The sequence below is a fragment of the Colletotrichum paranaense genome, assembly GCF_030867605.1.
Source record: "Colletotrichum paranaense strain IMI 384185 chromosome Unknown Scaffold_8.1, whole genome shotgun sequence".
Taxonomy (NCBI): Eukaryota; Fungi; Ascomycota; class Sordariomycetes; order Glomerellales; family Glomerellaceae; genus Colletotrichum; species Colletotrichum paranaense.
Window position 1 is genome coordinate 1,270,671 of NW_026848966.1, and position 15,061 is coordinate 1,285,731.

The 15,061-nt window shown below is 55.0% G+C and overlaps 8 protein-coding genes across 8 annotated transcripts; 4 read left to right on the forward strand and 4 right to left on the reverse strand.

Annotated features, from left to right (window-relative positions):
* Positions 1-14: 14 nt before the first annotated feature.
* On the reverse strand, positions 15-971 carry CPAR01_10265 (zinc-binding dehydrogenase; the record flags this gene model as incomplete). Its single annotated transcript, XM_060494526.1, has 1 exon — positions 15-971. The coding sequence occupies one exon, from the start codon at positions 969-971 to the stop codon at positions 15-17; it is 957 nt and encodes a 318-aa protein (XP_060346708.1).
* A 588-nt stretch (positions 972-1,559) lies between these two features.
* Positions 1,560-1,925, forward strand: CPAR01_10266 (uncharacterized protein; the record flags this gene model as incomplete). Its single annotated transcript, XM_060494527.1, has 1 exon — positions 1,560-1,925. One exon carries the CDS (start codon positions 1,560-1,562, stop codon positions 1,923-1,925), a length of 366 nt encoding a protein of 121 aa, XP_060346709.1.
* Positions 1,926-2,109: 184 nt separating this feature from the next.
* Positions 2,110-3,296, reverse strand: CPAR01_10267 (uncharacterized protein; the record flags this gene model as incomplete). Its single annotated transcript, XM_060494528.1, has 2 exons — positions 2,110-2,543; positions 2,597-3,296. 2 exons carry the CDS (start codon positions 3,294-3,296, stop codon positions 2,110-2,112), a joined length of 1,134 nt encoding a protein of 377 aa, XP_060346710.1.
* A 469-nt stretch (positions 3,297-3,765) lies between these two features.
* CPAR01_10268 (homoserine O-acetyltransferase) lies at positions 3,766-5,325 on the forward strand (the record flags this gene model as incomplete). The annotated part of the gene is made up of 1 exon (XM_060494529.1): positions 3,766-5,325. One exon carries the CDS (start codon positions 3,766-3,768, stop codon positions 5,323-5,325), a length of 1,560 nt encoding a protein of 519 aa, XP_060346711.1.
* Positions 5,326-6,492: 1,167 nt separating this feature from the next.
* Positions 6,493-7,386, forward strand: CPAR01_10269 (NUDIX domain-containing protein; the record flags this gene model as incomplete). The annotated part of the gene is made up of 2 exons (XM_060494530.1): positions 6,493-6,585; positions 6,649-7,386. 2 exons carry the CDS (start codon positions 6,493-6,495, stop codon positions 7,384-7,386), a joined length of 831 nt encoding a protein of 276 aa, XP_060346712.1.
* A 50-nt stretch (positions 7,387-7,436) lies between these two features.
* CPAR01_10270 (NUDIX domain-containing protein) lies at positions 7,437-8,181 on the reverse strand (the record flags this gene model as incomplete). Its single annotated transcript, XM_060494531.1, has 3 exons — positions 7,437-7,708; positions 7,746-8,079; positions 8,149-8,181. The coding sequence occupies 3 exons, from the start codon at positions 8,179-8,181 to the stop codon at positions 7,437-7,439; spliced, it is 639 nt and encodes a 212-aa protein (XP_060346713.1).
* A 1,460-nt stretch (positions 8,182-9,641) lies between these two features.
* CPAR01_10271 lies at positions 9,642-13,790 on the forward strand (the record flags this gene model as incomplete). Its single annotated transcript, XM_060494532.1, has 8 exons — positions 9,642-9,984; positions 10,041-10,154; positions 10,205-10,337; positions 10,390-10,816; positions 10,889-11,093; positions 11,178-11,411; positions 12,122-12,337; positions 12,403-13,790. 8 exons carry the CDS (start codon positions 9,642-9,644, stop codon positions 13,788-13,790), a joined length of 3,060 nt encoding a protein of 1,019 aa, XP_060346714.1.
* A 775-nt stretch (positions 13,791-14,565) lies between these two features.
* CPAR01_10272 (uncharacterized protein) lies at positions 14,566-14,964 on the reverse strand (the record flags this gene model as incomplete). The annotated part of the gene is made up of 1 exon (XM_060494533.1): positions 14,566-14,964. One exon carries the CDS (start codon positions 14,962-14,964, stop codon positions 14,566-14,568), a length of 399 nt encoding a protein of 132 aa, XP_060346715.1.
* Between the last annotated feature and the right edge of the window lie 97 nt (positions 14,965-15,061).

Below are 15,061 nucleotides of genomic sequence, written 5' to 3' on the forward strand. Positions count from 1 at the left end.
CAGTGTGTGTATATCTAATAAAACTCAACGACGACTTTATGACCTCTACCCCTCTGTTGGGCACACTCCCAAGCTTGCTTCGCCTTTGTAAAAGGGAATAACTTCACCGCCAGAGCTTTCAAGGCACCCGCTTCAACCATCTCAGATGCCCTACACAACCTCTCAGCATTGGGAGATACAATAAAGTACTTGTGTCGAACACCAGGTCGCGCAAATAACTCTTCCGGTACGGTGTCTCCGAATGCCCAAGGAGGCGGTGGATCAGCAAAAGTTATGATCATCCCGTCCACCGCCACGGCCTTCCATACATCGCTCAGGATACTCCCGCCAACTGTGTCTATGACGACATCCACACCACCGGCTGTGGAGGTCCAGCCTGAGTCATTGTAGTCCAAGACTTCGGGACCTAGCTGCTTCAAGTTCTCGTGATGTCGCGATGAAGCCAGCGCAATGACACGAGCGCCGCTAAGCTGGGTAACCAACTGAACCGCAAGGACGCCAACGGCACCAGAGGCCCCGGTGACTAGGACAGTCATATCTGTAGTAATCTTCCCATGGTCGACGACAGCCTCCCATGCCGTTAACACTGGAATCGGAAGTGCTGCGGCCTCAAAATAAGAGATGCGAGTCGATTTCGGAGCAACCTCGTCTGGCAAGCATGTAACGTATTCAGCTTGGCATTGCCCACGGTCTGCTGATGTGAATGCATAGACATCTTGGCCGATGGAAAGGTTTCCGGTGTAATCTGGGCCGAGTTCGGCGATAGTTCCTGATAGCTCGTGGCCGGGGATCCGAGATGCGGTTTCGTACAGCTCGGGCCAGCCGAGTTCATCGCCGGTGACCCCAGCAGCGTGCACCCGGACCAGGATCTCGGCGCCAGTAAGCGTGGGCCTTGGCATATCCGTATTGAGAGTGATTTTGGGAGACTTTTTGTCGCTCATGATCTGGACTGCTTTCATCTTATTCGTCATTGCGCTTTCAGAGCTGGGGTTGTTGTAAGGCGAGTGAAGTGTCGCTGATGAAGGGAGGAACGAGAGGCAGGTGCGTTACGTGTGAATTGCTTTTCCGTGCTACAGAAAAGCGCTTGTTATATAGCGTAAGGTAGCTTGTGCGATTGTTTTCACCTGCGAACTCGGGTACGATTCTGCTTGCTTTATCCCTTCGGCATTGGCTGATGCTCCCCCCGGGAACCCGTTCGGGCGGGAATTCGTTGACGGCGCTTGCGGGTACCCGCAAGCACGTACCACCCGCCCCGGGTATCCATGAACTCGGGTATCCACTTCCCCGACGGCGGCGACCCGGGTCGGGCTTCTGCAAAATGGAAGAATGGGATGAGCTAGCGGGAACTTGACTCGTTGTGTCCGGCGCTCGTGTTCAATTCATTTAATAAGAGTGACTTCAAACCAATCTAGTTGTTTTCACTTGAGTCGCACGATCAGGAGAAAGAAAATCAACACTACAAATAAATCATCCTATAAATCGAATCGAAGAGACCGACAGCTAGGTCAGTTAAACGATACAAAGACCTTTTACACGTGTTAATACTGATGAACTCAAGAATGACTCGACCCCGCGAAACAGTCAAAGTCCTATATGACTACAAACTAGCAAACGCTGAGGGAAAATCCATAATTGGCCTCGAAGTAACCTACCCACCCAACGGTGCCACTCCTCCCCACCGACACGCAGGCGCCACTGTTGTGGTCCATGTCACCGAGGGCAAGCTTCTCAGTGGCATGAACGGGAATCCGCCCAAGGTATACGAGGTGGGTGAAAGCTTCATGGAGCTGCCCGGCTGTCATCACACGGTGGGAGAAAATCCTAGCAGCGAGGATCGTGCGGTGCTTGTTGCAGTCTTCGTTGTGGATACTGAGGTCTTGAAGTCGGGTTACGACGGGCTTACGGTGCTGGACGAAGGGTATTGAAATACGGTCTGGCAAGGCATAAATATCACATACAGGCTCTGATTCGGGTACTACTTCATGGCAAACCTTCTGAGAGGCATCGCTGTGCGCGGCGACAATTACGTTTCGGTGGTCATGAAACGTGAATATTAGGGGGAATAGTATACAGACCGGTGCGGATCGTAAACGCTGCAATAACTGTCTCTCAAACAGCCCAGTAAATCTCAACCTTGACGCTCTCCACGTAGTTGGCCCAGCCACCGAACCTCGCCTTACCCCATACCGTGACCACATCTCCCAGCTTCAAATTGCGCACGAACTTTCCAGTCCCTGTGCCCTTGCCCCGACCTGTCTCAGCTAGCCGGTCGGCCTCGGGCGACTCCGGGTGGATGTCGTCGGTCCAAGACCATACCACCTCATGGTCCATAAAGTCCCTGTTGGCAGTCTTGTTGGTTTGTATCTTGAGGTTCTCAAGCGGGTGCATAGCATGGGAGTAGGCAAGCTTCCCGTCGGCTGTCGCTAGGACGGGAGGATATATCGACTGAAGGCCGCAGGTACACAGGTTCGTTTCGCTGATGACAGGTGCCTCTTCGGACTCGCTATCCGAGCTTTCCGCTGCTATCTTGCAGGATCCATCGCCTGTTCGTTAGTGCTTAGCAGGGTATCGTTCCATGAGCAGAAGGATAGCTTACAGGTACGCTCCTTGTCGAACTTCTCCAAGCCAGCCTCGAACCAGGACCAAGATCCTCGGTAGGACCCACGATCACCGTGTCCGCCACCCCAACCTTGATCTTTACTCCGCAACTTGAAGACGATCTTCCGCACCGGGTGGGTCAGAGTGGGCGGCGCCTTCATGGACCCCGTAAAGTATTCTCTCGGGGCTTCGGAGACGATCTCGGTGGGGCTTGAGGTGGGTTCGAGGAGCGTCAGGTTGCGGAGCGGTTCCGTAACGGGGGACCCATCGCCCGACTTGGGCGGCAGCGGCGCGGTCTTGAATGCCGGGCCGACCTTTTTGAAGTCGAGAAATCCGATGGGGGGACACCGCAGGATGAACTTGTTCTCGTCTCTGGTGGTGCCTACGACACGGAGGGCATCGCGGAGGGGGGTGACTGCGTGGTAGATGCTGGCTTCGGAATGCGGCCAGTATTCGGCCTGGTCGATGATGAGGTCTAGAATTTCGGGAGGGAAGTTGAAGGCCTTTTCGAGCATGACGCGGACAACGATGACATCGACGTGCGAGGGCTTGTAATTCCCGGGCTCCTGCGGGCTTGGCCCGGATTGGTCGTCTCGGGTGTGTGATTGCATGATGCCGACGGCTCTAGCGATGATGGCACCGGCTGCTACTGTTGCAAAGGTCCCGGCGTATTGTTGGAATTGGGAGAAGAAAGACATGTACGGATACACAGGAGGGATATCTGGGAAACTCAGAAAGAGGAATGGTGGGAAGAGGGGTAAGAAGATGTGAAGGCGCCGGTTTCGTAGGGATCTTGTGGTTGTGGTACCTAAGTACGTGGGAAGGCGACGTCAGCTCATGGCAACTTCAAAGGTTCATTTCGGGGTCGGTGCACGGAGGCCTGCAGCTTTAAATTGACGTCAGTGGGGATATGGACCCGATGGTGGGGTTGCGAAATGTCACTGACAGGACCCCTGCTCGATGCGATAAGCATTCCTTATCGGTCAGTATCACGTGAAATTACACCATCGTTAGCCACTGACTGAAGACAATGGGTCGTCACCGGAGGAGCTCCCGCTTACAAACCGAGAGCCGATGGCGTCGATATTTCTGTCGCAAGTGACCTGAAAGATGGTCCCGGACCTTTCATAATTCCCAATTGCCAATTTTTCGTCAGTATTTGTTGTGATGAAGTGCCAAAGAATCGCCTCGCAGGCCCTTCGCCAGGCCCGCGCACCAGCATCGCGCGTCCAAGCTCCCTCCGTTTTCCGGAGCTCCAAAGTCGCGGCGGCAGCTCCTCTTGGCAACCGACAATGCGCCCACCAGTTCCACTCCAAGCCGGCGCGGAAGGCTTCGAACAGCCCCGGCGATGCGTCAAATCCGGCAATGGCATTTCCATGCCTTGACGCTCTCGAGAACCGATCCGCGAGCCTCGAAGCACGGTACGAATCGAGCGGCCCCGAGCCGTCTTATACCGCCGGCGCGACAGAAGTATACCACTGCAAGGACCCTCTCCTGCTCGACTGGGGCGGTGTTCTACCTGAATTCGACATCGCATATGAATCGTGGGGCAAGATGAACGCTGACAAGTCCAACGTCATTCTCTTGCACACTGGCCTCTCGGCGTCGTCTCACGCGCATTCGACAGAGAGCAACCCCAACCCCGGCTGGTGGGAGAAGTTCATCGGACCGGGGTTGGCTTTAGATACCGATAAATACCACGTCATCTGCACAAACGTAATAGGAGGCTGCTATGGCTCAACAGGACCGAGCAGTATCGACCCAGCAGACGGACAGCGGTACGCGACAAGGTTTCCCATCTTGACCATGGAGGACATGGTGCGCGCGCAGTTCCGCCTCCTCGACGGCCTCGGCGTAGACAAGCTCTACGCCAGCGTCGGCTCGAGCATGGGCGGTATGCAATCGCTGGGTGCAGGCGTCCTCTTCCCGGACCGCGTCGGCCGGATCGTCTCCATCAGCGGCTGCGCCCGGTCACACCCTTACAGCATCGCGATGCGCCACACGCAGCGGCAGGTGCTGATGATGGACCCGAACTGGAACAGAGGGTTCTACTACGGCAAAGTGCCGCCGCACGCGGGAATGAAGCTCGCGCGCGAGATTGCGACCGTCACGTACCGGTCGGGACCGGAGTGGGAGCAGAGGTTCGGCAGGCGGAGGGCGGACTCGAGCAAGCCGCCTGCGCTGTGCCCTGATTTCTTGATCGAAACGTACCTCGATCACGCCGGAGAAAAGTTCTGCTTGACGTACGATCCTAATAGTCTGCTCTATGTCAGCAAGGCGATGGATCTTTTCGACTTGGGGAGGGAGAACCAGCTCGCTGCCAACGCGAGGAGAGCAGAGCGCGAGAAGCTTCTGCAGTCTGGCGAGTCGCCCGCGCGTAATGATGCCGCCTGCAGTCTTACGCTGCCCGAGAAGCCCTACGTGGAGCAGCCAGAATCCAACGCCGGCACGGCCGATCAGTCCGTCGAGGTGTCCTCCAGGCCGCCTGAAGACCTCATTGCGGGCCTTGCGCCTCTGAGAGACACTCCTGCTCTCGTAATTGGTGTGGCGAGTGACATCCTCTTCCCCGCGTGGCAGCAGAGGGAAGTGGCCGAGGCATTGAAGCTCGCGGGCAACAGGAACGTTGCGCACTATGAGCTGAGTGAGGAGATGAGTTTCTTTGGACACGACACGTTCCTGTTGGATTTAAAGAACATTGGCGGGAACTTGAAAAATTTCCTGGGATAAATCAGCCAAGAGGGAGGCCAGCGGTTCGGCGAACGCGAACATGTAAAAGGTTGTTGGAGTTGAGGTAAATTTTCTGTCTATGGGGAATGTTCCACTTGCGTATGTAGCCGTGTATAGCATCTAGGTAGGAAAAGCATCGACGATTACAAATCTTTGGGCTGGTTCTCTTGGTCTCCTGGCTTCTCCTGTAGCCGACATTTGGTCTTCTCTCTCTTGTTCTGCTGATGCTGCCGAGAAGCTTACCTACCTTAGGACAGACTTCGTCACAACGATACCTAACCGCACGCAAAAAGGAAGTTCACCACCGGTGTGGCTACATCTCCTGGCGATTATTATAGTGCTCATGCTGGGATCGTATGCGGACTCGAACTCGTAGCCAGTCGATTAGGCTGTCAGGGGGTATTGTCGATCTTTAAAACATTCCACCACCCAGCCAGTTTGTCCTCACCAACCGACCTAGGAAGGCGCCTGCTGTTGCTGGTGACAGGAATGAGATTGAAGGGGTATATATAGGCTCTTTGCGCAGTCCTAGTCATCTAATGTGGAATCACCAGTCTGCCAGCACCTTCCAGTCAAGATAATGCGACCCCGTAAGGATGATTCAGAATTGTGGCACCATCGCTCGTAGCGCAGGGCTTCATATGAAGCAGGAATGAGCTGGACCATAGACAACTCGCTTACCTCTACACATCGTGGGCTAGATGCTAAAGCGTGTATTTGTCTGAAGTAAATAATGCGATTATCAAGGACCTAACAACGAGAGAACAGAGGAAAATAAAGAATTTAAACGGCGAGTGGGACGGACCCAGCTATAGGCTTGCCAATTGAGCATCAGGTGTGCTTAACATACTAGGTACCTTAGCTTTCGTTGATCAACAACTAGCGAGCCTCCGGGTTGTGCAGGGATAAGCTCTCCACAACCCCGGTCAAAGCTCTTCCGGCAGGCACTAAGGTAAGACGGAGGAAGCCCCGCCAATCCCCTTCATCGATCTGACGTCAATCAATTCATCTTCGTCAACACTCCACGACCATCTCATTGAGATGAGAGTCGCCGCGCTTCTGTTTCGACAAAGTGGTCTCAACCCGAGATCAAAACTGAATGATTTCCGATCAACTCTCATACGACCAAGCATTCCAACTGCGCATTCAGCCATCATTACCCGAACCATGTCGACAGTCACACTGAAAGACAGCGGTATCCAGGTCGAGCTGCCTAATGGCCTGTCGGAAGACCAACTACTAGGTTTCCGACCATTTAACGTGTGAAGCTACTTCTAGTGTTCTCCCTTCAAGGACGAGGAACAGCGCTGACTGTCAAACTAGGATTGGGTCAAGGGCCTCAACAACTCCCTAAGCCTACAAGCCAAGAGCAAAGACCACCCATTCCACCAAGACCCCTACCGCCTACGCGGCATCACAGTTCAGGCCTTTGACATCTTTGGATCCGGCCGCGTCGGTTTCCTCAAGGTGAGGGCTGATGTCAAGAATGAGGCGGGAGAGGGTCTCCCAGCCAGCATATTCCTTCGCGGACCCAGCGTCGGCATGCTGGTGATGCTCATCCCCGATGACGCCCCGCCCGACAGCGATGAGCGCTATGTCGTACTGACGGTGCAGCCCCGCGTCCCGGTCGGTAGCCTGTCATTTGTTGAGTTACCCGCCGGCATGGTCGACGACAGCGGTAGCTTCGCAGGCGCGGCGGCAAAAGAAATTAAGGAGGAGCTGGGCTTGGAGATCCACGAATCGAAACTGACGTGCCTGAGCGAGCTGGCCGGCGCGGGCAGATCATCTGGGAACGAAGCTGATGAGGGCTTAGCAGAGGCGATGTACCCCTCTGCCGGCGGCTGTGACGAGTTCGTGACGCTGTATAGCCACGAGAAGAGGATCCCTCGCGAGCAATTGAAGGAGTGGAGCGGCAAGCTGACTGGGCTGCGGGATCACGGAGAGAAGATTACGTTGAAGCTGGTGCCGATGAAGGATCTGTGGCGGGAGGGCGCGCGGGATGCAAAGTGTCTTGCGGCTGTGGCTCTTTGGGAGGGACTCCGGCGCGAGGGCAAGCTATGAGTTGTGGCGGCACGATGAAGGGGATACAAGGTCTCGGGCATGCATCATCATTATAGCTTGAATTTCTTTGCTAATTCAATGCCTTCGGCAATAGTCCCCACGCGGGCATCGATGGCGTAGCCTTCCTTCTCCAGACGAATGCACTCTGCCCAGAAGTTGGACAGCGGCACGGTGAAGACCTCGATGAATTCTCCTTCTTCCAGTTCGGCCTTTGGGTTTTGGTTCTCGGGGAGGGAGGTATCGATGGTGACGTGGATCATGCGGAGATTGGTATTGCAGAATCCGGGGTCTTGAAGGCAAATCGACGTCAGCTGCGCCTGAGCTAAGGAGAGAATTGAGTTGTTTGAGATGTTACATACCATTAAACATGATCGGCGTGGTCTCGGACACCTTGCCAACGTATCCCGTCTCCTCCTTGAGCTCGCGCACGGCAGCCTGCTCGGCCGTCTCGCCCTCGTCCACGAGCCCCGCGGGAACCTCGATGCAGATCTTGTCAATCGGCGGGCGGTACTGCTTCTGGAGGATGATCTCGGGGCCGGTGGGCTTCTCGAGGATGGCGACGATGCCGACGCCGTCAATCTCGCCGTTCTTTGGGCGGGTGCGGCGCTCGGCGGATTCCCAGGTGCGGGAGTTGCCGTTCTGGTCGTCGTAGTTGATCTTGATGAGCTTGATCCAGCGAGCCTCGCCCTCGCCCTGCGGTTCTATGGGTCAGATAGGGCATACGGAATAGTAGATTGCTTGGAGTCAGTTGTGTTGGCTTACCAGAGGGCCGGTGGCGGTCACTTTGGCAGACATTGTGGACGTGTTGATGCTAACGTAAGGTATCTTAGGCTTGGAGTTGGAGGAGAGGCGTCGGAGCTTCGGCGGGATGGCGGGGTAGCTTCTGTCACTGCCGCCGTGGCTGGCTGGTGCTCGCCACCCCGCGGTGGTCACCTCACTTAGTCATCACGCAGCTCTTGCCTGCGTAGCACGCGTAAGGTAGGTAACGCTTTCCACCAGAGTATCCTTAGGAAGGCGGGAAGTAACCGGTATCAATCTTGAACGACAGATGTTCGACTACAATCATCAAATTTGGCTTGAGTACCCTGTTCGCGACATATGGTCGCATAGAGACTTCTCCAAACGATGCGCCCAGGCAGAATGTCGACCACTCATTCAGTCTCTCAGCAAGGATCCCGGAGCGTGCAACAACGGCATTAGGGACGCCTCTTCCGCCCTTGAGACGTTTTGTCTTGCGATACGGATTGAATAAGAGCGGCCTCGGTCCGAGAACGCTGTCTTAGCCTCGTAAGGTAGCATTTTATTTCAACGTTCCTGGACGCGTCACCACGTCAGTCGCTAATAAGCTTTTGGGCACCGTCCCAAGCCTGGAGATGTCCAAGGGACCCCTGCCCATGAAGTACTCGCTGGATCGAAGTGGGAGATTTACGGTCATGGACGTTTGGACGAACCTCCCATCCACTGATCATCGAAGAGTACTCGGAGAAAGCTTTCCGAAAGACGCATTCGAGAGGGAGAGAACGGGGGAAACACACGAAATCGTTATCGCTTCTGGAAGGGCACACACGACGTCAAGGCCAACCAACGAGCAAACTTGCATCTTCGGGTTTCTATTGCGCCGATGAGTGTAAGACGCACGAGGCCCTTGACGTTGCGTTCCCACCGCGACTAACTGCATGCGCTGCGGTACTCCGCACGCAGGCGAGGACGCGCCGCCTGGATTACCAACCGGTCGGATCCAGCCCAAACGACCACTAGTGTCAACGCCGTACGGATACGTACTTGCGCCAGACATAACAGGCCAGCGAGGAACATCACTGCAAGTTTGGGTCCGCACACGATAACGTGCTATCATAGAACCTTCCTTGTCATGTCTATCAAATCGGAGGGGAGTCTCTGTGACGTCCAGCAGGCAGTCTGACTCGCATTTGTCGTTGGTTCAGCGTGCCCACAGGGACTGGCCAACTTGAGCGGTCCACGACCAGGGTCCAATTCCTCCGTATTACACTTTAAGGCCGCCGACTGGTTAGCCACGCGACGCTTGCATCTCATTCATCGACCTTCCTCTCCGGGAAGGATTGACCAATCCACCTCCCTCGGCACCGCGCCTGGTGATGCTTGAGACTCTGGCTTCACCACAGACTTATACTTCTTCACACTCCCTTAAAATATGCAACTTTCTTTCTTTTGTCGGCTTCCTCGTCTTTTCTAAACACTCTTTAGTCGTCACGGACGACATATGCTCCAAGATCAAGATGGCACCCACTAAAGCGGTTGACGACCGCAATGGCGACATCGAAAGCAGGCCTGAAGAAGAGACGCCGTTATTGTCACACGACTTGCCACCCACAGTCGCCCCAAGCCGTAGATACCAGCTAAAGGTCATTGGTCTGGCAATGACCTTTATTCTTATCGTCGAAGTTGGCGCCTATCTTCAGATCCCGCCTTCATATCAGCTCATGGAAGAAATTATCTGTCGCCAACGCTACCCCGACCACATCATCTCGGCCGAGGATGACGATGTATGCAAAGGGCCGGATGTACAAGGCCAGCTAGCCATGATTAAAGGCTGGCAAAACTCATTCGACTGCGTCCCGTGTATGTCCCGCCCTCCAACCCCAACTGTCAGCGCCGGCTAATTGTTGTATTCGCAGCATTGCTCACTGCGATTCCCTACGGAGTTATTGCAGACAAGTATGGCCGCCGACCAGTCCTATCTTTAGCCATGCTAGGTATTACGCTGGAGCTTGCCTGGATGCTGCTGCCCCGTAGGTTATGAACATACCTCTTCTACCGGCGAAAATTGCTCATTAGACAGTTCTGTGGCCCAATATTCTCCCTCTTTGGACCATGTGGTTTGGAGCAGCTTTCCAATTCATAGGTGGAGGCGCAGGCATGATTCAAGCCATGACCTGGACCATGATCTCTGACGTCGTCCCCATTTCCAGCCTGTAAGATTTGTCCATTGCCGAGATCAGTCATTCAGAAGCTCACGTGTGATAGGACCGCGGTTTACTACAAGATTGGCGCAATCGCGCTTGCGGGAGAGCTTGTAGTTGCGCCTCTCAGCGCCTATCTATTGAGCAAGAACCCATGGCTGCCTCTCAGCGTCGGCATGGTCCTCTTAATCATCGGCACATGCCTGCCGCCTTTCATCCCAGAAACCCTGGAGCTCCGCCGCGCCGCTGATCAAGAGGTCGAGCAGACACTCTCGCGGTCCGAGGAAGACGCGAGGGACAAGCGCACACTCAAGCAGCAGATCATCTTCGCCGTGAAGAACGACATGGGCCATGTCTACACCTTTTTGATCAAGTCCAAGAGCGTAATTTCCCTCGTCCTCGGCTTCAATCTCACAGTTATCGTAAAGTATGTCAAGATAGACATCATGTCGCAATACGTGCACAACTTGCTGGGCTGGTCTTGGGCAAAAGTAAGTCGATGTCGCGCTGTCTCAGGCACACACCACGGGGTTCGTCATCTGACAAATCGTTGCGACACGCAGGCAACGCTCTTGGGAACTGTCTCGACGGTTACAAACATGGTCATGCTGCTCGCCATTCTCCCCGCGCTGAGCTGGCTGATCACCAAGCGTACGGGAGTGCATCCTCTGGTTCGGGATCTCTGGCTCACCCGAATGAGCGGCATCCTCCTGGCTGTCGGGTGCTTCATGGTCGCCACTGCATTCGCGCCTTGGTTTCTAATTACTGGTATGTTTGCCTTCTTTATCTTGCCATCTGTATCGGGCTGGTTCCGGTCCTCAATCACCCAGATATGCTGATCTTTCACATCAGCCCTCATCGTTTTCTCCATGGGCACCGTCTACACAAATATTTGCCGAGCCATCCTCAACGCCGTAGTCGAGCCGCACACGATAGGTACCCTAAACACGGCAATCACCTGGGTGGAACAAGTGAGCCTGCTGGTTTCGGCTCCGGTGATTTCGGGCTTGCTGAAAGCTGGCAACTCGGCAGGAGGCATATGGCTCGGTCTGCCGTACATGGCCGCGACTGTCATGGCTATTGCTGGTACTGCGATCGCGTTTGCCTATCGTTTGCCTAGAGACAAGATTCGATAGATACCTACCTTGTTGTTGTCTAGAGGGATAGACGTCGATGCACGGAATACATGTCCATTAGAATAGAGAGATGCCTATACCAAATACAGTTATCCTCAATTTCTCGTCATCCTCAATTTCTCTGTCTGAAAAAGTACAACAGGTAAATTCATCTAGATGAAAAAGTTGCTGCGAGTAAAGAAGGGAGATGGCAAGACTCGAGGTCATGATCAGGTAGATGAGAATCTACACCCAATGGACATTGACTGACCATTCCAAGCTACATGCCCGTATTCCCGGTCTTGGCCCGCGATGTCCGCACCGCTGTAGGGCTCATCTGATAACGATAAGAGCTCCAAACGCCCGAGCACGACGCTGAGGGATAGCGGGGGTGGGGTCGCCGCATGATGTAACGGCGAAACGAACCAACGACTTTTTTATGAGTCGCCGGCGAGGCAGATAGCTGCCTATTACCTACCATCCATCCACTCTAGGCTACACTCGCACATTGACCGAAACACAAACCTAGAGCTCCTCTTATAGTACACGACAAATACCTCAGGCGCTTTTGGTATACTTCTCTCTCTTCGACAGTAAGATAGACGGCAACTCGCACCGCACGACCTGACTTTTTCTCCCCGCCACCCCTACCCACCAACACCGCCAACCTGCCCATCATAGGCCGCCGACGCCGCGAGAAGCATCCCAAGGGCCGGCCCAACTCCAACCGGCCGCGCAAGAAGATGGGTAACGAGGAGTCGACGATGCTGGACGACAGCGTCCAGCCGAAGACGCTCGAGTCGCGCTCGCTGGAGGCCATTGCTGATTACATCAAATCCGGCGATGCGAAAAAGATTGCCGTCATGACCGGCGCCGGAATCTCCACAGCCGCTGGCAGTATGCGCCCTCCCTTGACGATTGAGACCAAGTTTGCGCAAGTTTCTAACACAATCACCACCCAGTCCCCGACTTCAGATCACCCGGCACCGGCCTCTACGCCAACTTAGCCCGCTTGAACCTCCCCTACGCCGAAGCCGTCTTCGACATCTCCTACTTCCGCAAGCACCCCGAGCCCTTCTATTACCTCGCCAAAGAGCTCTACCCGGGCAAATTCCACCCCACCGTCTCTCACGCCTTCATCGCCCTGCTCGCGAAGAAGGGTCTCCTGCAGATGAACTTTACACAAAACATTGACTGCCTCGAGAGGCGTGCCGGCGTGCCGGACGACAAGATCATCGAGGCGCACGGCAGCTTTGCCACCCAGCGCTGCATCGAGTGCAAGGACCCCTTCCCCGCCGACCGGATGGAGAAGCATGTCCAGGACGAAAACGTGCCCAAGTGCGATTCCTGCGGCGGGCTCGTGAAGCCGGATATCGTCTTCTTTGGGGAGGCGCTGCCGGAGGCGTTCCGCGATAATACACATCTGCCCGCCGTGGCTGATTTGATTGTGGTCATGGGGACGAGTCTCTCGGTCTACCCCTTTGCTGGTCTGGCCGAGGCTTCGAAATCTGGCGTGCCGCGGTTGCTGCTCAACAGGGAACGGGTGGGACAGATGGGTCGCAGGGCGGATGACGTTGTTGAGTTGGGGACGTGCGATGCTGGGGTTCGTAAGCTTGCTGCCCTGCTTGGCTGGGGCGACGAGCTGGAGGCGCTCTGGCGCGGTATTGTGGGCGAAAAGGAGGCCGAGAGGCAGCTTGCGTCAGCCGCTGGCGAAGGCGAGGATGATTTGGAGGAGGAGATTCGGAGAGTTACCGAGGGTGTCGACACGGCGCTCAAGCTCGACGACGACAAGGACGACGAAAAGGAAGGGGATGCCACGGAGAATACCAAGGAAACGGAAGAAGTCGGCTTTCCTTTACGGCAAGACGGCGGAAGCGACACCGAGGACGCGCAGAAGAGTATCCCCGAGGGCGTCGTCCAGAGAATGTCCAAGGCAATCCAGGGGCAAGGGGGCGAGATCGGCACGGACATCAAGGACGATCGCGGCCGCGAGGGGAGAACCGTCAACGGATCTGAAGGCGCACCGCAGGACGCAAAGGACTTCCGGATCGAGGCCAAGAAGAAGATTCAGCTTGCGGCGCAGGGGGCCGCCACCCCTCTCGACGAGGTTGCCATCGTTTTCGACGCTTCTGCGCCTGTGGCTGAGATGAAACACGAGGATCCCAAGAGCGCTGAGTTGCTGAGTGGGGTTTCTCGGTATGAGGAGACGTCCGCGCCTGCTGCTGGTGTGGACAAGGAGTTGGCGGCGGGTTCGAAGGCTGAGTCGGCTTCTGCTTCTACGACGGCACAAGAAGCCTCCGGGAGTGTAGAGAAAGAGGAGAAGCCTTCATCGGGCGACTCAAAGTTATGATCTTCCACCGACGATGCCTACTCCTAACCTCCCTTGGTCATTACGATACACGGCCACAGCCGCACCTTAGATAGCGGCCAAGTCTTCTATATCTCGCTTATACCCACATCGCGGATTCGCGTTGGTTTCACTCTATGCCTCTGTCCCCAAGTGGTACATAATATCTGCATTTCGTCCCTGCTTTCATTTGTTCATTCACGTGTGTGTGATGACTACTTGTTGACGATCTTTAATTCTTAGACGTGTAAGGAAGATGTCTTGCGTTTCGATTTTAAGAGAAGAAACACAGGTAAAAAAGGCCATCGATAGGGAATCGAACAAAAGGTCAGGTTGACAGTGGCTCGAGGACTTCCAAGTTAGTACAAAGACTCCCCCATCATACCTCTCGGCCACCTTTCCCCGACCTTTTATGAATGGACTGGAGTTTTTCAGACCTAAGTACCTCTCACCCCATCCCAAGAAGTATTGACGACCTTCGAAGACCTTCAGATGAAAGAGCGGAGCATCATCCAGCTTGGGCCAGCAAGTAATACACAACGGCCGGTCGAAATGAGTCACGAATTAGTATTCAACTACTTGTAGGTTATTGTTGGAGGCTTGATCATGTCCGATTGAATATCCTCGTCCTGGCGAAGCTCCCACAAAGTCTTCTCATGGCCTGAGCCAACACCCCTTCCAAACTGATATACCATCCTATTCATTCTGACGCAATACCAATTCCCAGAAACACCACAAAGCCCCCTAGCAACAAATCCAACGAGTACGAAACTTCCCATCACGTCTCGATGTCCTCCATCGGCACCTCCTCCGACTTCTTCAAACACGGCGTCTCGTCCCACATCCCGCTATAGCACCGGAACCACCCATGCCCGCACCGCTGGTGAACAATCTTAGGCAGGAGCCGTAGGCACCGGATGTCCTGATGCGAGAAGAGGAAGTGCCCGCGCTTCGTCTCGTAGTCGAGGCAGATGGATATCAGGAGCCTTCGGGAGTGCGCGTTGCGGCAGCCCTGATTGGCGTTGATGGACTGCCGGCCGCCATTGAAGTGAAAGAAGCTGTCTTGGCGTTCGCAGGAGGCTGGGTCCCAGGAGCGGCAGCGGGTTTGGACTACGATGTAGTCGGCGGCGCAGGTTGTAAGGGTAAGGGCGAGGATGAAGGCTAGGGTGAGGCGCATTGTGGTGGTTACTGTCTTCCGTGCTTCACGGTTTCTGCTCTGCTAGGTAAGATGGAGGGCAATGCCCTTATCTATCTTTTACCAGTCTGTTAGGTTT